This window comes from Phoenix dactylifera, unplaced genomic scaffold, assembly GCF_009389715.1.
Source record: "Phoenix dactylifera cultivar Barhee BC4 unplaced genomic scaffold, palm_55x_up_171113_PBpolish2nd_filt_p 000007F, whole genome shotgun sequence".
NCBI lineage: Eukaryota > Viridiplantae > Streptophyta > Magnoliopsida > Arecales > Arecaceae > Phoenix > Phoenix dactylifera.
In genome coordinates this window covers 1,193,115-1,216,200 of record NW_024067666.1, presented here as the reverse complement: position 1 = coordinate 1,216,200, position 23,086 = coordinate 1,193,115, and the positions used below count along the sequence as shown (strand labels likewise).

Genomic DNA, 23,086 nt, shown 5'->3' with positions numbered 1-23,086 from the left:
CCAGTGCCTAACTTCTAGCAAATGTATCCATTTGCATACAGAGTTCAGAAACAGTTAATTCATATAAATATATAGTCATGTAAGTGAAAATCATTTGGTTTTAAGTATATGTAGAACTAGTTCAGGAAAAACCTGCTCAAAAACAGAACTTTCAGGCAACCACTATGTAGCAATGCCTTAGTTTAACAAAGAATTGAACAACCTTTGCATCAATCACAAGTTTAAGGAAGAAAAACCTAAAAACATGCCATTATTGAACTGAGCATTTCATTGCCATCAAAAAGATAAGAAGAAACGGAACATACTGCCAATGCCTTCATCTGAGCACAGCATTTGAACATACATAACCATTCCAAAGTACAGATTAAACATACCATCCCCAGACTTTATTGCTACTAAACAAACATTATATATCTGCAGTACGCTCACTCGAGAATTAGGGCTTTTCATGCAACGGTAGGATAAAAAGAGAAGACTCACACGATTGCAAAGGGATTTATCTGAAGTAGTCATTTGAAAACATAAATATTCACACTAAACCAAGATAAAGAAGAGGACGTGTAGAAAGAGGCCACACTTCGTTAGCTCCAGAGCTCTGAAGCCCCTCACTCTTCTTGCTTCTTCTCCTTCTTCCTACCATCTGCAATCATATTTATACTAGAGCCAGTCCAATCCCCTGCTCTCAGTGTTGTGCCCACTGGATGTTCTTGATGTCGATCCCTTCCTTGACCATCTCGTATAGAGGGCTCATCTCCCTCAGCTTCTCTACTTGATTCACAGTAAGCTCTATGGCGCGGTCGATCTCGGCCTCCGTGGTGAACCTCCCAATTCCGAATCGGATCGAGGTGTGCGCCATGTCCTCGTCCACACCGAGCGCCCTTAGAACGTAGGATGGCTCGAGGCTGGCGCTGGTGCACGCGCTCCCGCTCGACACAGCCACCTCCTTCAGCCCCATCAGCAGGCTCTCCCCCTCGACGTACGCGAACGAGATGTTCAAATTCCCCGCGTATCGATGCTCGACGCTGCCGTTGATGACCACGCCATCAAGCCGCGACCGGATTCCGTTGAGGAGCCGCTCCTGGAGAGCGGCGACGCGGCGGCCGTCGTATTCCATCTCCTTCATGGAGATCTCGCAGGCGGCGCCCATCCCGACGACGAGCGGCGTGGGGACGGTGCCGCTGCGGATGCCGCGCTCCTGGCCGCCACCGCTCATCTGGGGCTCGACCCGGATCCGGGGCCGGCGGCGGAGGTAGAGTGCCCCGACGCCCTTCGGCCCGTAGATCTTGTGCCCGCTGAGGGACATGAGTCCGATTCCCATCTTCTCCACGTCAATAGGAATTTTGCCGAGCGCCTGGGCGGCGTCGGTGTGAAAGGGGACGCCTTTTTCCTTGCAGATGCGGCCGATTTCCTCGAGGGGCTGGACGACGCCGATCTCGTTGTTGACGGCCATGACGGAGACGAGGCCGGTATCGGGGCGAATGGCGGCGGCGAGGCGGTCGAGGTCGACGAGGCCGTCGGGGCGGACGGGAAGGTAGGTGACCTCGAAGCCCTCTTGCTGGAGGTAGCGACAGGAGTCGAGGACGCACTTGTGCTCGGTCTGGGTGGTGATGACGTGGCGCTTCTTGTCGCGGTAGAAGTGCATGACGCCCTTGACGGAGATGTTGTTGGACTCGGTGGCGCCGGACGTGAAGAAGATCTCCTTCGGGTTGGCGCCAACTAGGGCAGCGACTTGGGCGCGGGCGGTCTCGACGGCAGCGTCGGACTCCCAGCCGTAGAAGTGGGTGCGGGAGTGGGGGTTGCCGAAGCGGGAGAGGTAGAAGGGGATCATGGCATCGAGGACACGGGGATCGACGGGGCTGGTGGCCTGCATGTCGAGGTAGAGGGGGCGGCCGGAGATGCGGACGCCCTTCATCGAGATGACGTCCTCCTCCGCCGCCATGGGTGGAGGCGGATCAACGACGGCGGCCGTGGCGGTGGAGAGGAGGCGGCGGGCGGGGAAGGCGCGGCGGATGAGGGAGAGGTGCTTCGCGGCGGCCATGGCAACGGCGAAGACGGTCGCGTTATTGGAGCTAGCGTCCCGTTTAAGCGGAAGAGATAATGATCTTAAAACTATATATAGGGGCTTCTTTGGGGAAAAGGGCGAAAAGAATCGAGTTTTAGGGTGAGGCGGTGGGTGGTCGGGGACGGGAACGGGAGGGGAAGTGGGGCAGAAGAGGTGGGAGTGCGGCCACGTGTGCTTTATGGAGTGGGCATCAAGAAATTGATCGTTTGTGGACCGTTGGATTAATGGATCGGGTTAGTCGCGGGTTTGGTCATGGGTAGCCACCCCTACTTTGAAAGTATAAAGCTGGTCATGGGCCGAATTCGGTAAACAAATGCAAATAAAATTTAAGCCCAAAACCCGGGCCATAATTAAGAAGGGGGCAAAATCTACCGTACTGGCCTCATGTTACTATAGCTGCGCTGGCCTCATCTGCGCCGTTAAATTCAGCAACGTGCCATTCTGGCGCAAAGTGGTCGCACGGATCTCGCGCCCTCCGAGATACATGCCTCCCCCTTTCTCCGCCCGCTACTCGTTTGCGAAATTGCCTCTGAGAGAAAGCGAGACATGAGTTCGCTGGGGTTGTGGTTGATGCGGGTGGGCTCGCTTCGCCTCGCCTGTGTCTGGTTCGGATTCTCGGACATATGGGCTCTCCTCCTCGCTGTCTTTTCCCAAACCCAGAGTGTATTCTCTCTCTGCCCCAGAGTATAGATCGATGCAGTTCGGCAAATCTCCTGTCAATGTTCTCTTAATGTAAGACATGGTTGTGAAGAGGGGATCCCTTATGTAAAAGTTGGTCCTGATAAAGGATAGGCCTTTGGGAATCTTCTAGTTAGACTTGAAATATTATGGTTTCCATGATACTTTTTGACACTTTACATTGCCAAACTATCATTAGACAATCTTTTTATGCGAGTGCTTTGTGATCTCACATCTCTGGGAGTCTACAATTAATTTAGCTGGGGGTCTTGTTGATGTTATTGTACTGCAGGACAAGTGGCTAAACTGCTTATGCATGTATACCTTAAGCTACACATAGACATACAATTATTATGTAAGGTATGGATGTATTGCTTTATGAGGTCATTGGATGTTAGTGTCATAGTGAGTACAAGTCTTTTAAAAATGAGGTCAGACATTGAGCACATTTCTAAGTCAAGAAGGCTTTGTTGAGGGATTTGGTGTATTTTTATGACCAAGTGTCATGTTGAATAATTTCATAACTTCGTATATAGCATCTCGACGTTTAGGTCACAAATAATTCTAAAGAGTAGCATGCTGCATGATACAATCTTCTTGATAATAATTAATTAAGCATCTTTAAGTCCTTTCAGTGTTGTGTTCCTTATTCTTTGAACTTCTTATAATTGCTGTTTTGTTAATGTAATGGAGATAACTAACTGGTCAAAGTCTGGTATGCTGGACAGCTTATATTGCTAATTACACCTTGTCAGCAGTCTGTGTGAGGCACTGAGAAGTTTTCAGTCATTAAGCTTGCTGGATTTTTCATTTTCTGGGTGCATGAGTAAATTTACATCAATTGTTCACTTTGTCTAAGCAAATAGTGCTCATCTCCCATGCAATATTGGACCTGCGCTTTATTTCTTTTGTTTCATGAATGATGATTACAATTACTTCTAACTGGAATATAGTTTTATTTGCAATGACCGATCTTCATGGCCGAACGTTTGGAATTTGGACTCTTCTGACCTGCACTCTCTGTTTTCTTTGTGCATGTAACCTTGAGAATAAGCCTCTTTATTTAGCTACCTTTTTATCATTCATTTATGCCTTCAGTCGTTTTCTTACTGAATATTTGATAAACCATATGATGGCAGTTTCAAATCTTACGACCATTGGAATATTTTTCAGGTACCTCAACTATCATCTTTCTACCGCATCGTTCAGTTCTGTTTGTTAAGTTCTACACATTCCATTGCAAACATATTTTTTCATTTTATTTTCCATATATGATAAAGCTTTGAGTTATGATGCTCAAAGGCAAGCCAATTTACATACCAACTTGTATGTTTTAAGTATGGAACTTCATATTTTAAATTTTTAATTCATGATAATGGCAATACTCACCGAGTGCCTTTATCTTATGAAAATATGCTTAACAACACTTCATAGATTCTAAAAATTTTCACCTTAAGTTGCCCAATTATATATGTCGAGAATAGTGATAGATTCTCTTTTCTTTCCTTGTAAACTTTAATTATTGTCTCATAAGACTAAAAGAAAATCTTAAATCAAAGATATACTATTCTCTGTTGTTAACTAACCACTAGACCCTAAAAGCTTAAGCTATTGGGAAAGACAGTCAACCATGTATATCAGGCCACCTACTCCATGCACATGAAGGCAGGAACAAGTTAAGAAGGACTAGACTCGGAACAAGTCAAGAGAAGAAAAGATTCATGAAAATAAATGGGTGGTATGAAAAAAAATTAGCCTGAATAGGTTTTGAACCCTTGACTTTGAGCTCTGATGCCATGTTAACTAACCTCTGGACCCCAAAAGCTCAAAAAAATAAGCAGGTGGTGTGAAGAAAAATTTGGCCTGAATAGGATTTTATCCTATGACTTTTAGCTCTGGTACCATGTTAACTAACCACCAGACCCAAAAGTTTAAGTTTTTGTGATCTAGTGGTAACTTGACATGGTATAAAGGTCAGGGTCAGCGGAACCGTCTCGAACCGGATGGTTCCGGCCATTTCGAGCCGTTCTGGAGGCTGACCGGCACGGTTCCAGCAATGAAAACGAAATCCGTTGCTGGAGAGAGAGAAGAAGAAGGAATGAGAGAACAAGAGAGAGCAAGCAGAGGAGGAAGGGAGAGGAAGGAAGATAGAGGGAGGTGGAGGTCGGCGAGCCGCGCGGAGGATGCTCCTCCAGGCTCCGTGGCCGAAAAATAGGGTCGGACCCCTGTTTCGAATGAAATAGGGGACTCGCCTTGTTTTTCGGTCGTGGAGGTTTCCTCTGCCTCTTACCCGAATTGCCAGCCTCCATCCCTCCCCCTTCTCTCTTTCTCTTTTCCTCTCTCCCCCGCCTCCTCTACTATATCGGTACAGGCCCAGCACGGCACGGGCCCATACCAACTCGTCCCGTGGGATAACCGGTATAGTGTCCGATACTGGTTCTACCGATATTGATAGAGGTCATGGGTTAAAATTCCATTCAGGCTAATTTTACCCATTTATTTTCTTAATTCTTTTCTTCTCTTGACTTGTTCTTGGTTGAGTCATTCTTGGCTCGTTCTTATCTTGAGTCGTTCGTGACTCACTTGTGCCTTCACGTGCATGGTCCGAGTTGCACATGAGGTGGGGTATTGAGGCCTGTTACATTATTGACCCCCTTTCCTAACAGTTTAAGGTTTTGGGGTCTATTGGTAGGATAACACCTGCATATACTACAATGCTGTACACTAAAGACATTTCCTGGTTAACCTGCAATCTGCAATCATATCTGTTGAAAACATCTAACCTAGAATTATATGTTGAATAATTGTTTTTTTTTTCAAATCACTTTAGCTAATCTACTTCAGCAAGTTTTAAAGTCCATTTTTCTTATTAATTCTATAGACATTCCTAAAATGTTTTCACATGGGCTAACCTTCCACTACTGATATATGAAGTAGACAAAACCAACCCAGCAAGCTAGCATGAGCTACCACCAAATGGTGTCAACAAGCATCATCTGTGTCAGGATCAAGCGCTACCATTACACCAAAATCGACTGGTGTTAGTGAAGGCGCAACTCTATTTCCTTAAACCCCACCAAAGGCAGGGCCAGGAGTCGACTCCGACCAGGCCTCGCCCACCCCGGACTCCGACCTGGCCTCGCCATGGGTTCAGGGACCCTCGGGTATAACCCACCTACTAACCAAGCCATCGCCGTTGGCAGGCGGCAGGACATGCTGACAGTGACCCTCCCTGTACTACTCAGGGACCCCACAAGGTATGGCCCGCACAGTGGCAGAATATGTCCAACATTCCCTCCCCCCCAACGCGATGCCTGGATTTCGAACTCGAGACCTCTGACTTTGATACCAGTTGTCAGGATCAAGCGCTACCATTACACCAAAACCGACCGGTGTTAGTGAAGGCGCAACTCTATTTTCTTAAACCCTACCAAAGGCAGCGCCACGAGTCGACTCCGACCAGGCCTCGCCCACCCCAGACTCTGACCTGGCCTCGCCATGGGTTCAGGGACCCTCGGGTATAACCCACCTACTAACCAAGCCATCGCCGTTGGCAGGCGGCAGGACATGCTGACAGTGACCCTCCCTATGCTGCTCAGGGACCCCGCAAGGTATGGCCCGCACAGCGGCAGAATATGTCCAACAATCTGCTAGTATTGGCGTGGCATGAATTGAGAGCTTGTAATTGTTTAAATAAATTATATGATAGACATTAAACAATAAAAGGTAAAAGGAAATCATGAGTTTATGTTTTCCATTTAGGAATTCTTGAAACCGAATTCTGCTTTCTTAATACTTGTCCAACATCTTTGACATTCCACCAAATCTGGCAAAATTCAGTAGATAAAGTTTTAATAAAGGTCAAATTACATTCTTAAGCACATCCATGCCAAATGTCAACTTTGATTTGCAGAAAAAGCAAACTTCATGTTAGTCTTTTATAATTAAGTATCGTGTACGACATATCTGAACAGACGTATGCATGAGCATGAGTGCGCAAGTTACTAGCAAAATTAGCTAGTTCTTAGTATATGTTCTGCGTGCATGCATGCATTTACTATAAGCATGGATGTGCATGTGTTAGTAACAAGCATAGCTAGATACTTCATGGTTGAGTTGGTGGAGGACGGAGCCATTTCTTCATGTTTGCGACTAACTTATTAGCTGTCACTTGTTCCAGACCATTGTTAATGTAGCTATACACGTGTGTTCTTTTTCTAGAATACTTAACAGATGAATTGTGAAACATATCTCTTAACGTTTTAGTCATTGATTGGGTCCTTTCTGATGGCTAAAAAATTAGACAGAAAGACACTGAATAAGGTGTACATTTTTTAGGTTAGGTTTTATCCTGTGGATATGGATCTAGCAACTTTATGAGGGCACCTGAAAGCATATTTCTCAATGCACGGTAATATGAGATCGAACTTCAGGGTACTGTAATCTTTCATCTTGTGCTTTATCACTGTCAAATGATAGTCGTTTTATATCTCCTTTCACAGTTACGCAATTAAAATTAATTTGCTAGTTTGTCTCTCATTCTTAGAGTTTTTGTTAGCCATAAGGCCATGACACAACTACATCTTGATTTAGCTTTGCTTCCTTAACCTTCAATATTGACCTTCAGTTAATCCCTTGGAAGATGAGCCATCATTGAGTAGTCAAACTCCTCGACAATCCAGAGTCTTGCTTTCTCAATAAGTGCCCATATATAGAGCAAATCTCCAACTAAGTCTGATATCATCAATAGGCTTAGGAGTAAGGAAAGACTGTGACCAGAAAGCTGTTATGGAATATAGTGTTTTACATGCCCCTTTCCCTCTTAAAGTGGAGGCACAATAATGGCCTTTTTTTTTCCTTCCGCCCTTAAACATTACAGTGGTGACTCAGGTCTCCCTATTTCATCATAACATACCCCTCAGCTAACAAATTATTCAAAGTTATCCTGAAACTTCATTACCCAGCAAATTAGAGTCTTAAGGGTTTTGGGCATAAACTCTCTCCAACTCGGAAGAAATCTCTTTTGTCTCCACCATCTGCTTTTTCATAAGATCCTTTTGATCCAGAATAGAGCATGCATATCCTTTAGTCTTTAAGGTCTCCACCCATGAACCCCATCAATTTATTTAGTTTTCACCTACACATTTGCATATGCACAGGTAAAAGAACCAAAACCAATTTATCTATCTACACATTTTTAGAGGTGGGCATTGGGCTGGGCCGCCCATGGCCTGGCACGGCCCAGCACGAAGCGGGCCGTGCCAGGCACGGTCCGCTTGCTACAGTAACGGGCCGTGCCTAGCACGGCCCATAAAAGGGGGCCGGGCTGGGTTAAGAATTTCTGGCCCGCGGGCCGAGCCCAGCACGGCCCATAAGGGCCTGGGCTGGCACGATTCGTGGGCCAAGCACGGCACGGCCCGCGAGCCAGCCCGGCACGGCCCATAAGGGCCTGGGCTGGCACGATTCATGGGCTAAGCACGGCACGGCCCGCAAGCCAGCCCGGAACGGCCCATAAGGCCTGAACTGGGCCTGGGCCGGGCCAGGCACGGCTCGTCCCCCTTAACATAAATGGGAATAATTTTTTTAATAAATTAATAAATATTGGGAACTAAGGATTTATTAATATAAAGCCACCTTAATGGTGGGGGGTTTGGCATAGACCCCTACTAGTTTATTAATTTAAATCAAAATGGTACATGAAGGGAGGTTTGGATCTTGGTCTGACCTCCAAAATACAATAAGAAAGGAGAAAAAATAGAGATGACTCACTTTAACAATTAAAAAAATAAAAATATACAATTATAAAAAATTAAGAAATAAAAATAAATGATTAAAATCTTACTAATCATCAGTATTCACTATTCAGTAGTGTTTGTATCATCATCATCAGAGGATGTTGTATCATGTCCACCTTTATCTTGAAGTCTCGCCTCAGCATCCAACCAATCTTGGAAGCAGAGAAGCATCTCAACCGTTTCGCCAGTCATCCTACTTCTCTTTTCGTCAAGAACACGCCGACCTGCACTAAAAGCAGATTCCGATGTTACTGTGGACATCGGCACAGCTAAAATATCGCGTGCAATTGCAGACATAACAGGATATTGATTTTTAACACTCTTCCACCAAGATAATACATCTATTCTCTCTATTTGATTTTCATCATATGCAGACTGAAGATCATTTCGTAAATAAAATTCTAGTTTACTACTTAAAGATGAAGAAGATGAAGATGAACTTGAAGCATGTGTGTATTTTCTCTGTGCAATGAATGAAAAAATAGATGACGAACGAGAACTACTAGAAGAAGAAATAGAGCTTTGTACGGAGAATCTAGATCTACGAATTTTTTTCATCATATATAGCATAAATATCATAAAGAAGTTGTTTTACCTCAATTTTAGCAGGTTCAGGATCTTGAATTATATTTTCACAATATGCATCAAGTAAAATTAGTACGTCATTCAATTTAACTCTTGGATCAAATACAGCAGCTAAGTTATGCATAGGACATATCTTGTCCCAATACTCATTCCATTTAGATTCCATTTGTTCAATAATAGGCATTAAAACATCATCCTATCTATGTTCTGCAAATTTTTGACTAATCATATATGCTTGTTGTAAAAATGAACATGAAGTTGGATAATAAATACCAGAAAGAACATTAGTAGCATTATAAAAACTAAGCAAAAAATCTTCCAAATTTTTTTCTTTATTCCAATCAATTTCAATCAATGTAAAGTCTAATCCACGATCATTAATATATGCACTTAATAAGTTTTTATATGGGTATGCATCATGTATCATGCTATATGTTGAGTTCCAACGAGTAATTACATCAAGTTTAAATTTTTTAAAACGTTTACCATGATTTATACATAGTTCCTTAAATTCTTGAAGTCTTGATCTTGAAGCATGAATAAAAGAAACTGCATTTCTAATTTTTGAAATGACACCTTGAATCATGCCCATGCCAGCTTGTGCAGAAAGATTTAAGATATGACATGCACATCTAATATGCAATAAATTTTCATTTAACATGGGATGCAATGAGTCCTTTAATAATGTAACAGCAGAATTATTATTAGATGTATTATCAAAAGTAATAGACATAATTTTATCATTAATATTATATGAACATGCAGTTTGATAAATGGCATTTGAAATTTGTTGCCCAGAATGTGGAAAATCAAAAGCACGAAAAGCAAGAATACGTTTATTTAATTGCCAATCATTATCAATATAATGAGCAGTAATAGCAATAAAACAATTACTACCTACAGATGCTGACCAAATATCAGAAGTTAATGAAACTTTTACATTTAAAGTAGAGAGTGTTTCAATTAAACTTTGTCTCATTGCTAAAAAGTTAGTCATAGCTACTCTTCTAAATGTACGCCTACTAATTCTTTTGTAAGCAGGTTGTAGGTTTAATTGAACATATTCTTCAAAATTAAAAGATTCATATAAACTAAAAGGTAATTCATCCTTAACTATCCATTTTACAAGTGATTTTCTTTGATTTTCATGATTATATGCAAAATTACCTAAAAGTGATCCCCCTTGTATATTAGGGATACTTTGAAGACGAGAATCATGCATCCTATGACTCTCTTGATGTCTTTTTAAATGGCCTGTTCCCCCACTACTACTACAATATAAAGTTTGGCACATTTCTTACATTTTGCTTTTCAGACTCCATCAACCATAATTCTATCAAATTCATTCCATACAGCACTAGTCCTCTTACGAGAAGAGGTTTGATCTTCACTCGGTTCACTGGTTCTAGAGGAACTAGGAACATGGGGTTGGGGATTAGTTTCTTCTCCCTCAGAAACAGGAGGAATGCCAAACTAACTTTCATCAAAAGATGACATATCTAAATTGATGAATGCAAAAAATAAAAACTAACCACAAGGAGGAATTGAGTAGAAGACCAGAGGTAGAGCCGAGATTTGTGAGCTTCCTCTTGTGCTCTCAACAAGGAGTGACCTTCTCTTCTCAACAAGAACCTCCTCTTGTGTAGCACTTGAACACTTGCTAAATGCAAACTAAAAATTAAATTGCTAGAAGCCTAGAGCACTTGCTAAATATTGCTAGAAGAGAGAAATAGTAGTAGTAGAGAAAGAGAGAAGAGTTGGTTTGGTGTGGTGAGAATGAGGGAGGAAAGGGGTATTTATAGGACTCCAAATATTTTTTCTTCCAAAATACCCCTCAAATTAGCCGTTTTATGACTGTTGGGAGGGGTATTTTGGGTAAAAACCAAAAATAGCCGTTATGGGTAATGGCTTTTTTTTTTTTTGTTGCCAGACGGGCCGTGCCAGGCACGGCCCGTAACGGCTATTTTTTTGTTGCCAGACAGGCCGTGCCAGGCACGGCCCGTCTCGTGCCTTACGGGCTGTGCCAGGCACGGCCCATTTCGCGGCCCGTGATGGGCCGTGCCAGGCACGGCCCATCTTGTGCCAGGGCCCGGCACGGCTCACCACCCCACGGGCCTAGGGCCGGGCCAGGCTTAGCTTTTAGGCTAAGCGGGCCGGGTCGGGCTTAGCTTTTAGGCTAAGCGGGCCGTGCCTGGCTGTTGCCCAGTAGATACAACCCAAGAGGGGGGGTGAATTGGGTCTTTTAAAAACTTTTATATTGCTTTTGAAACTTTTTGATTAATTATGCTAAGTTGTACAGATGCACAGTGAAAGTTAAACTTAGCAACAGTTTGATGTATAGAACGTGACTTGATTGACTATGCTTGCAACTAAAGTATGCGCGGATAAGAGTTAAGCAAGCAATTTATCTAAGTAAGTAAGTGTGTTAGTTAGACAATGACAAGAAGCATTACAAACACAACAAACATATAGTGGTTCGGTGCACCCCAGCACCTACATCCACTCCCCAAGACCTCTTGGGAATTTCACTATAATCCTACAGATTACAGCCGGTTGTTTTACAAGCTCACAACCCAACTTGTTGTTTTACGAGATCACAACAAACTCGGTCGGTTTTCACAGGCTCACCGACTCGAACCAACCGATTGTTTTCACGGGCTCACAATCCAACCCGGTTGGTTTTCCCAAAGGCTCACCAACCACAACCTTACAACGTTGGTTTTTTCCCTTTGGCTCACCAACAAACCTTAACCCCTTGATTCAATCCCTTGATTGAATCAAGTTACAAGAGATTAGAATAAAGGTTTATAACAAATCAAAGCTTCTTAAACAAGCAAATATAACAATATAAACAATAGAACTCGCAAGAACCCTTTTAGCCGTTGGAAGCGTGGGAGATGATGGTTCTTCCGATGTGGATCGCGTCGGCTTGAATGTGAGCTTTGAATGCCAAACGGGAGAGAGTAGTTGAGCACGAAATCTGTTGGAAAACTTGAAGGCGCTTGATTTCTTCACTTGAATGCACTAACTCCCTTGAACCTCTTTTTCTCTCTTCTCTCTTGAATGATCTTGTATTAGGTTGGTAAGAAGATGTTGAGAAGCACTTAAGAGGTCCCTTTTATAGCCCAAAAAGCAAATATAGCCGTTAGACACAAAAAAAGAGACGTTTGAAATTCAAATCAAACCTGAAAAAGTTGTTAGTCGCGTCCCAGGCGCTCCGGGGACGTCTCCGCGCTTTACGGGGACGTCTCCGCTTGTTTGCGCTTTTTGCATGGGGACGACTCCGCTTCTTCGGGGACGACTCCGCGCTCCGGGGACGTCTCCGCGCTTTACGGGGACGTCTCCGCCGTTATATCTCCGAAAAACAAGTCTTCTGGAATTCTCTGAGAGAGTCGACTCCGCTTTTTCAGGGGACGTCTCCGCGCTCCGGGGACGTCTCCGCGCTTTACGGGGACGTCTCCAGACGTGCCAGTTCTTCCTGTTTGTGCCAGAGACGTCTCGGAGACAACCCGGAGACGTCTCGGCTGTCCCTGAACTTTTTCTTTCATCTCAAAAATTCTTCAATAAGTTCTTAAAAATCATGGGAACTTGCCTAGACATTTCTTAACAATATTCTTAATTAACCAACTAAAATCCTCAAATAACTTGTTAAGATAAAGGGAATTATGCTCTAGTGTTTTGTATTCATCAAAATCCATTAGAGGGTCAACAATCTCCCCCTTTTTGATGATGACAAAACTTGGAGTATGTGCAATATAAAATATATTGTGTTCTAGGACTAATGCATAGCTAAGTTGCATGAAGTAGAAAACATAAATATTTAAAACATACTTCATGATAATGCTTTAGATTTAATCAGCTTAACACAATCAACCTATTTCAGTTTAAGCTGAGTTGGTATTTAATATAAAATACAAAGCATTATGAGCATATACTTAGATATTTCTTCCCCTTTTTGACAACATCAAAAAGATAGTGGAACATTAAGCACAAAGATAAGAATACTCAGATATTTCTTTTTCTTATTGTACTCTGATTTGCATGTCAAGTTATTGCAAGAATATGAATCATATAACTCAAGGCAATAATGTTAGAAAAAGATTAATGAGCATAGATCAGAGCCAATTAAGATAATTCCAGAGCAGAACACATCGAATGTGATTTCAAGAAATTTTCTAATTTGATACCACAGATAGTTTTCTAATCAAGTGTAGGTGGAATCTTCCTTAGGTTAATTCAAGAAGTACCACAAATGATATTCAAGGAAAGCACGAATGGAAATCTGACCTCTCTTCAATAATAAGTGGGAAAGCTTGTTCATTTAAGACCTTTTGCCTAATCTATTAAGTATTTTATCAATAGGAGAGCAATTCAATTGATTTTCAGAGTAAAAGATCAAAACTTATATATTTGAAAGACATATCATCCTGTTGGATCATTAATTCTTAATGACTTCAAAGTTTTTTTATGATAATAAGAGCATTGGGGCACAAATACCAAAATATGAATTCATGCAATTTTTGATACATCTTAGAGCTCTTTTAAAGACTTTCTTTTATTTCTTTAGAGAATAAGCACAATTTGATACATAAAATAATGAATTGGCACAAAATTGAAGTTCTAAAGAGCAAGCCAATTAGGACTCATTAGTGAAGTTCAAAAATAGATTTTCTAAGAGATACTCAAGAAAATTTAACACATTATTCTCCCCCTTTTTCATTAAATTAGAGGCTCTTAAGATTTGCAATTTGGTTCAAGAGTGATGCATGAGATATACTAACCAAGTAACACGCCTCAAGGTGTATCATACAGATTTTCAGATTTAAATTTCAGATGATACATATTGGAGAGTATTAGAATCACTTTTCATTTAGTGTTCTTTCTCTCTCCTTTAGTTATAGATTTATGCGATTAAGTTCCATAAGACCTCTCCTTCTGAAATTTTCTTTCTCCCCCTCAATTGATCATTCCATTTAAGAGTTTAGAATCCTAAGATAATGTTCAATAAGATTGTCAATCTCAAAAATATATTTCAGCTTATTTTCATAAGACTCAAGGTTTGAGATAAGACAACCTTTATAGAACTCATCTCAAGGAAATTAAAGCATGTCTTGCAATATAAGGAGGTTCATCAAAATCAATCCATAAAATTCAAAGTATGCATCAAAATAAAGTGTCTTTGGGATAGGATACTGAATATCTAAAGCTCCCCCTCAAAAGATGCATTCTTCTTTAATCATTTTAAATTGTTGAATTTCAGATTTTAGTGATAAACGTGAATAACACTGAAATTCTGTAATATCGAGAATGTAGAGTAATCTAGTATTATTCCAAAATTTGTAGTAATTACTCTTTCTAATCCTTTACGAACAAGTTATGCTTTCTCTTAATCTTAGAGAAAATGTATAGAAATATTAATCAGAAGATGATTCATTTGAAGCTCAATTTCTTTCAAAAGCATTTACATTTTCTTTCTTTTAGAGTCATTTGAGTGAACTGAAATATTTCTAGTTTTAAGATCATTCACTCTATTGATGGAAGTCTTTAATAATGTAGGAGAGAAAAACATATAGATGATCATTGAAGTATATCTATTTATAGAACTCAATTTCTTAATTATAGTTTTTCTGCAATGGATACATGAAGCATAATAAATCTTTTTAATATCAAAATAAACTCATATATTTAAAAATATTTGTTTGCAATTAAGATCATTGAAAGACACATCATTTAGACCAATATTAGTATACTTTGAAGATAAGAAATGATATGTTTCGGATGCGTATCGGAGCAATCAACCAAGGCATCAAAATTAATTCTGTTTTTCTTAAATTAAGATTTTATTTAGAAATCATATTGAGTTTAAGCTTTTATACAAAATCAGATTCTGAATTTCATAAAGATTTTCAATAGAGGCTTTTAAAGTCATAATTTGAGATATGGATCTTCCACATTGTAGCTCATCTTAAATCATTATGATTGAAGACACATATTTCACACATATAAGAGGATATTCAGAATATTTGTATTTATGTTTAGCACATTATATACCAAGGTTTGAAGGATAGAACAAACTCAATTCATTTTGCCTAAATAGAAATATCCTTCTCTTCTCCTTTTTACAAATTTATTCACCTTTCAGATTTTAACGATGATTGTGAATGACAAATCTGAAATTTCTTTTTAACAATACAAAAAAAAATTTATATAGTATTCCAAATATTCAATCAAATTATCCAAGCATGAAGCATTGTAAAACATTGAGAACCCATAAATCAAGACATCATACCATATGCACACTATATTAAGTGTTAAGTCATACATTAAAATAATAAGAACAAGCATGTCAAGGATCAAAATCAATTCTTTTCAAATAAACTCCTCCTATTTAAATATTATCTTGCATTGATTTCATCCTTAAATTATGTTTTCAAGTGATAAAAAAAAACTTGATTCTTCTTATATACTTTCATTTACTTTGTCTTTCATTTTTACTTTCTTATGCTCTATACTCTATTTGCTCCCTATCCGGTGGAGTTGGGAAGGGGCACGAGGTACTACCACTAGCCTCCCTCTTGTGCCGTCCCTAATATGCCCTACACCGAATAGTTGGGTCAAATAGTGCCGGGTACTACCACTAGCCTCCCCATTGGCACCATCCCTATGATGAGCAATATAGAAAGGTTAAAATGTTTACTTCAAACTCTCCCTGTTTGAGTGTAATTAATTATAGATTTTATCCCTTCCAAATGTGCCGAATATATTATGCTTGTTTTGCTTTTCCTTAAGATTGAAGTACTTGCCTTTGCTCAGATTTTTCATCTCTTGAACAATGTCCATTTTCTTTTCTTTATCTCTCTCTCTTTTTGTTATTCTCAAGTAATCTACATGAAAGAGCAGAATAAAGAAATAATGAAATGTATCGTATAGAGGTATATCATGCAAACACTATTTTCATTATGCCCAAGAATTCGTAGCTTCTCACAAGTCATTCTAAATCAGAGTTTTAATCATATACTTGTGTATTTCATGGTTATGATACAGCCATAGAAATATTTTAGATTGAGCAAACCATGAAACAATTTTTAAAAGTATAAGTCAGTCAATACACATATAGACATGATATCAAAAATTAATAATTAAAGAATTTAATCATGCCATAATAGGATTTAAGTTATTGACTTTGCTCAATTAATTTATGAGAAATGTATCTAAAATTACCTATTCATTCTATATTCTTCAAGCCAAACTAGATTTCTTATGTGTGAACTTTTGGCTGAAGAAGATCCTCTCTCTTGTTTGCATGTGAATGTTTATTGTATCTTATGTGGAGGTTTCCTTCAAGTTGAAATCTCTCATTTTCTTGCTTAAAGATCCTGCATTATTAACAAAATTCTTTTCTTTCTTGAAGGAAAATTATTAGTTTCTTCAAGATACAAAACATTCATACCATATATTTCTTAACTAGATGACTCAATGTACGATATGACAATAATTGAGTGTTGAGTCATTTTACTCAAGAGATTGCCTAAATATAAGCAAGCATATGTCACTTGAACTTAAAGAGATAGTTTCATTAACCAAGATGGTTCAAAGACAAGCATGTGAAGCAATAGGAAGATTTATCAAGATCAATTCCTTTTTTTTTTATTTTCAGAATCAATTTAGCTTAGATTCTATTTGCTTAAGATAATTATCAATAAGACATGTTAGCTAAGTTTTAATCAACTTATCTTAAACGGTTGTTTCTATCAAAATTCAGATTATGATTTATTTGTTATCAATAAAATGTGATTCATTAAAGTTAGATTGAAGTCTTGCACAAGGGCACACAATGATCATACAATCTGGTCTACTAACTGTATGATAAAATAATTATTCTATCATGCTTCAATACAGCTTTAAAACAATAGATCTACTTTGCTCATCCTTTTCAAATTCTACAAGATGGGGTCATAGACATACCTTCTTCATGCCAATCTTCTATAAGAGTTGTCTTGTGGACTAACTTTGGTCAATGAATATCCCCTTTCTTGTTTGTTTTAATTTGGAGTTTGAGAAAAAAATGTTAATTCATTCATCATACATATTTCAAACTCACCTTGCATGAGCTTAGTAAAATCTTCATATAAATCTCCATTAGTAGAACCAAGAATGATGTCATCAATGTATACTTTGAGCAAGTAAGATATCACAAATTCTTCTTTTGATGCATAGATTTATTACTTTCTGTCGAAAAGGTTGCTTAAGCTTTTATATCACGCTTTTGATGCTTGTTTCAAATCATATATTGCTTTATCATATTTGTAATGAGTGTTTTCAAATATGGTGGTTATTTAACATATATCTTCTTTAATAAAGTAAGCACATAGGAGTCCATTCTACACACTCATTTGATAGAATATAAAGCTCATAAAGCAAGCAAATGATAATGGTGATCTTTACTTCTAATCATGCAAGAATTTCATCAAGATCTATTTCATCTTTTCTTGATTTAGTCTTTTAGTAGTCATCAATTTTTCTTCATTAAGTGCATTTCTGAAAAGCTCAATTTGGTTCTAATTATTAACATGTTTTCAGATTGTTATATGTAAAAGATTAACCATATACATATATAATTTGATTTTAGTATCTTGATAATAAATCATTAGTCTCATAAAGAATAAAATGAATTGATATTTCTGCAACTAAAATCTTTTCATTGAATATTCTATATGCATTGCTTGATGAATGATATCCAAGGATAGACATATCTCTATCAGATTTGGCATTACTTTCAAGAAACCATATCAAGTATAACATATACTACTGATAAATATGAAAGATATGCAATAGTTCATTTTCTATTTTTCAGAAGATCAAAAAGAGTTTTCATCAAAAAAAATAGATTTAATAGAAATCATATGTATGACAAGCAGTGATGATAGCTTTTAAAAATCATTTAAGTAGATGACTATCATACACAATTGTCTTTTCATTTCTTCAAGAATTCTATTAATCCTATTTTACTTATGGTGTCCTTGGTGCTGAAACAATTGTATTCAATATTATTTTCTATGCACAACTTGATAAAAAATTGGTTTTCAAGACTATCCCATGATACTTTTGCAAACCTTTTTCATTTGAACCCTTTTTGTGAGTTTGTGCCAATGCAGAAAATATTTCAATTTACGTGCCAAGAACAAAGCCAGTGTAAGCTTTTGAAAACTTAGTATTGGAAACAACATCATTAGATTTAGAAATTGATTTTGTTTGTTTCCTTAGTTAACATGCATAGCAAGCTTTGACCTTTTAGAAGATAATCTAAGTAAGGCAATGACAAGGTCTTTTGAGATTAAGTACATACTAGCATGAGTTGATTTTATATGCCAAAGATGGTTTCTTTAATCTTGGTATTCATAGTGCATATATTCAAAAGCATACCAAGTACACATTATCATTTAAACAATAATGCCATGGATAAAAACTCTCAATCAAGCATATAGAGAATTCATAGAGTTATTCTTAATAAATTGTTTAATCATTTAGCAACTTATCTAATAGTGAGTAAAGTATACTATAAAATGAAATGATTTGATTATATTTCCAAAAGTATTTTCTATATCACAAAATTGATCAATACTAGCAATTCATATCAAATATTAAAGCAAAAATAATGATGAGATGCAAGGATTACTGATTTCATTATTATTATTATTTCATTTAAAATTACTTTTCATAAGTATATTTTAAGTTTCATTTTTGATGTGTGTCTAGAGCACCCATTTGTATGAAGGTTCTATTTGTTCCATGGGTATCTTGGCACATCTATGTCTACATCCTCATATTTTCATTTTAGGTACCCAAGCTTGCTTGGGTCCTTGAGAGTTAGGACATATGGTTCCTTTTGGAACCCATATCTGTTTAATAGTAATAACCTTACCATTTGATTTAATTATACTAGAACGATAGGTAAAGTTGTTATTCCCACCCTTTTCATTTTTGAAATAAGTTATCTTATTTAATGGTTTGTTTGGTGAATTAATAACCTTTTTCTCTAGAGATTTATTGTTAAGTAAAGAAGTCAAGCCAAGTTTTGATTTATCATAAGTAACATATTGGCTTTCAAACATCATTTTTAATCGTTCTGAACTTACGGTGAATTTGTTAATAAAAGATTTTAATTGATTAATTTCTTTACTTAAGTTTTGATTTTCTTTAATTAAGCTATGATTTTTCTGAATCAATTCTTCTGAAAATGACCTTAAGCTTTCATTTTCAGAATTTAGTTTCTTAAGATTTTTATTCTTTACAGTTAATTTTCTACATTCACTATACAAATCATGAAAAGCATTTAATAATTCATCATAAGAGAATTCTTCTTGAAAATCATTTGAGGTAAGAGTAGATTCAGATTTTACCTTGTCTTCTTGTGCCATAAAGCACAAGTTGGTTACCTCTTGTAGTTCCTTGGAGCTAATATCATCATTGTTGCTCCTAACTTCTATTTTCTTGCTAGACTCTTTCTTGGTCAAGGCTCTCTTCCTTTTTACCTCTTTCTTCCTTTCTTCTTGCTTCCTCTTCTTCTTTGTCTTTAGGAAGCTGATTTGCCTCGGAGTCGACTCGGACCTTATTGGAGTCGACTCGGTGAACTTGAGAGTCGACTCTGAGATACTTGGAGTCGACTCGACTGAGGGAGATTCAACACCCTTTTCTGCAATCTCATTGTTAGTATATAATTGAAGCACATGTGAGCTAGTCTGAGATTTATCATAAACATTTTCTAAAGTATCCCAGATCTCCTTAGCAGATAAGCATGCAGAAATTTCATTAAAATTTGTTTCTTTAATAGCACAGTATAATATGTTCATAGCATTAGCATTCAACTGTGCTAAGTCCTTTTCATTAAAAGTTTGAGAGAGTGTGTGAAGGTCATTTATTATGATTTTCCATAAGTAATAGTTTTGTGATTGAATAAAAACGCGCATGCGTATTTTCCAATGTGTATAGTTTAAGCCATTAAATAGTGGAGGTGTATCAATTGATTGTCCTTCTCCTAGAAAACTATCTATTTGAGTTGTCATGATCTTTGGCTCTAGTCGGTTAAGACTACAAATAATATTTGAGCACCTGCTCTGATACCACTTGTTGCCCAGTAGATACAACCCAAGAGGGGGGGTGAATTGGGTCTTTTAAAAACTTTTATATTGCTTTTGAAACTTTTTGATTAATTATGCTAAGTTGTACAGATGCACAGTGAAAGTTAAACTTAGCAACAGTTTGATGTATAGAACGTGACTTGATTGAATATGCTTGCAACTAAAGGATGCGCGGATAAGAGTTAAGCAAGCAATTTATCTAAGTAAGTAAGTGTGTTAGTTAGACAATGACAAGAAGCATTACAAACACAACAAACATATAGTGGTTCGGTGCACCCCAGCACCTACATCCACTCCTCAAGACCTCTTGGGAATTTCACTATAATCCTACAGATTACAGCCGGTTGTTTTACAAGCTCACAACCCAACTTGTTGTTTTACGAGATCACAACAAACTCGGTCGGTTTTCACAGGCTCACCGACTCGAACCAACCGATTGTTTTCACGGGCTCACAATCCAACCCGGTTGGTTTTCCCAAAGGCTCACCAACCACAACCTTACAACGTTGGTTTTTTCCCTTTGGCTCACCAACAAACCTTAACCCCTTGATTCAATCCCTTGATTGAATCAAGTTACAAGATATTAGAATAAAGGTTTATAACAAATCAAAGCTTCTTAAACAAGCAAATATAACAATATAAACAATAGAACTCGCAAGAACCCTTTTAGCCGTTGGAAGCGTGGGAGATGATGGTTCTTCCGATGTGGATCGCGTCGGCTTGAATGTGAGCTTTGAATGCCAAACGGGAGAGAGTAGTTGAGCACGAAATCTGTTGGAAAACTTGAAAGCGCTTGATTTCTTCACTTGAATGCACTAACTCCCTTGAACCTCTTTTTCTCTCTTCTCTCTTGAATGATCTTGTATTAGGTTGGTAAGAAGATGTTGAGAAGCACTTAAGAGGTCCCTTTTATAGCCCAAAAAGCAAATATAGCCGTTAGACACAAAAAAAGAGACGTTTGAAATTCAAATCAAACCTGAAAAAGTTGTTAGTCGCGTCCCAGGCGCTCCGGGGACGTCTCCGCGCTTTACGGGGACGTCTCCGCTTGTTTGCGCTTTTTGCATGGGGACGACTCCGCTTCTTCGGGGACGACTCCGCGCTCCGGGGACGTCTCCGCGCTTTACGGGGACGTCTCCGCCGTTATATCTCCGAAAAACAAGTCTTCTGGAATTCTCTGAGAGAGTCGACTCCGCTTTTTCAGGGGACGTCTCCGCGCTCCGGGGACGTCTCCGCGCTTTACGGGGACGTCTCCAGACGTGCCAGTTCTTCCTGTTTGTGCCAGAGACGTCTCGGAGACAACCCGGAGACGTCTCGGCTGTCCCTGAACTTTTTCTTTCATCTCAAAAATTCTTCAATAAGTTCTTAAAAATCATGGGAACTTGCCTAGACATTTCTTAACAATATTCTTAATTAACCAACTAAAATCCTCAAATAACTTGTTAAGATAAAGGGAATTATGCTCTAGTGTTTTGTATTCATCAAAATCCATTAGAGGGTCAACACTGGCACGGCCCGTTTAGTAACAGGCCGGGCCAGGCACGGCCCGTTTAGTCTGTGGCCCGGCGGGCCTGGGCCGGGCCGGGCCTGGCACGACCCGATGCCCATCTCTACACATTTTGCTGAATTTACCATTCTTTTGTTTTATTTTAGGAAGTCTCGCACATCAAGTTTTCATTGTCTCTCACATAGTCACATGCACTAATATTAGGAGGGGCCAAACACATGGTGAGATTGCACTTGTTAGTTATTCAGTTGCCTATTGTTTTGTCTTTACTGCTATTGCATAGGGTGAAGCAGAAAATATTAAAAAGGCCTTAGCCAATCATATCAAAAGTGGCTCTCCAAATGTTGCGAGTTTAGCAGAGAAGGCATTGTGGCCTAGAAACATAAGAAGACTGATCTGCATTCCTCCTGATGCGTTTAAACTTTGTCCACAGTAGTCTAAGAACAATGATCTAAGTTAACATATCAGAAAACAGTACATGCTTGTGTGATGGAAAATACTAATCTTCTCTTTGAGCCTGCTATAAATTGAAGCTTCTTATTAACCAGCTTGCTTAGGCTCATAAAATGCTTGGACACCAAGTAATGAATATCTTGGCTTTACTAAAACATGTTGCTAATTATATGGCTATGTGACATAAAATGTAACCACAAACTCCAATTCAGGTTATAAATCTCTATTTTGTTATGGTGGGTGCTAGCTTGATTAATTTTTGGCATGTAATGTGAACCGAAAGATGAAATGCTATTTTCATATCAGTGTTGGATTCTAATGCGATCAGGTTAGATCTTTATTAATTGAGTCAACTTAGATCACCTTCTTCCTTCATACTTTCTTTTGTCTACTTCAGTGAGTAGAGGTTTCTTGTCCTGAGCAAGCTGACATCAAGTCCCCCTCTTTGTATGGTTGTGGTCAGAAAACTGTGGAGACTTGTGCTCTATTGCTCCCTCTCCATAGGTTTGCTGTGATCATTTTTGTTAAAGATCTCTTGCAAGCAATCATGAGCCCTGATGTATTCAAGAGATATATCGTTTACTAGGGAAAGAAAAAGAAACAAAATCAGAGGAAACATTTAGAGATCATCATGAATTATATTTGTGTAAACTCATATGCAGTTCTGTAATTAATGCGTGTTGGAGCCAGATTCACCAAGGAAAAAAAATACAATTGGGGGACCCATTCCTAGAAATTTTCTTAGAGTAGTCTCTCTCTCTCTCTCTCTCTCTCTCTCTCTCTCTCTCTCTCTCTCTCTCTATATATATATATATATATATATATATATGATTTCTATTTTCTACTTGAGAGTTTTTGAACTATGTTGTTT

The 23,086-nt window shown here is 38.7% G+C and overlaps 1 protein-coding gene and 1 long non-coding RNA gene across 2 annotated transcripts; one reads left to right on the top strand and one right to left on the bottom strand.

Moving 5' to 3' along the window:
- Nucleotides 1-250: 250 nt before the first annotated feature.
- Nucleotides 251-2,119, bottom strand: LOC103697467 (cysteine desulfurase, mitochondrial-like). The gene has a single exon (XM_008779330.3). It carries the CDS (start codon nucleotides 2,036-2,038, stop codon nucleotides 683-685), a length of 1,356 nt encoding a protein of 451 aa, XP_008777552.1. The 5' UTR covers nucleotides 2,039-2,119; the 3' UTR covers nucleotides 251-682.
- Nucleotides 2,120-2,241: 122 nt separating this feature from the next.
- LOC113461338 lies at nucleotides 2,242-7,992 on the top strand. The gene is made up of 3 exons (XR_003383568.2): nucleotides 2,242-2,794; nucleotides 3,880-3,913; nucleotides 7,079-7,992. It is a non-coding gene; the product is annotated as an uncharacterized LOC113461338 (long non-coding RNA).
- Nucleotides 7,993-23,086: the final 15,094 nt, after the last annotated feature.

Bases quoted from the DNA above. Each gene is read 5' to 3' on its own strand.
- LOC103697467 (XM_008779330.3), bottom strand. From the start codon at position 2,038: ATGGCCGCCGCGAAGCACCTCTCCCTCATCCGCCGCGCCTTCCCCGCC.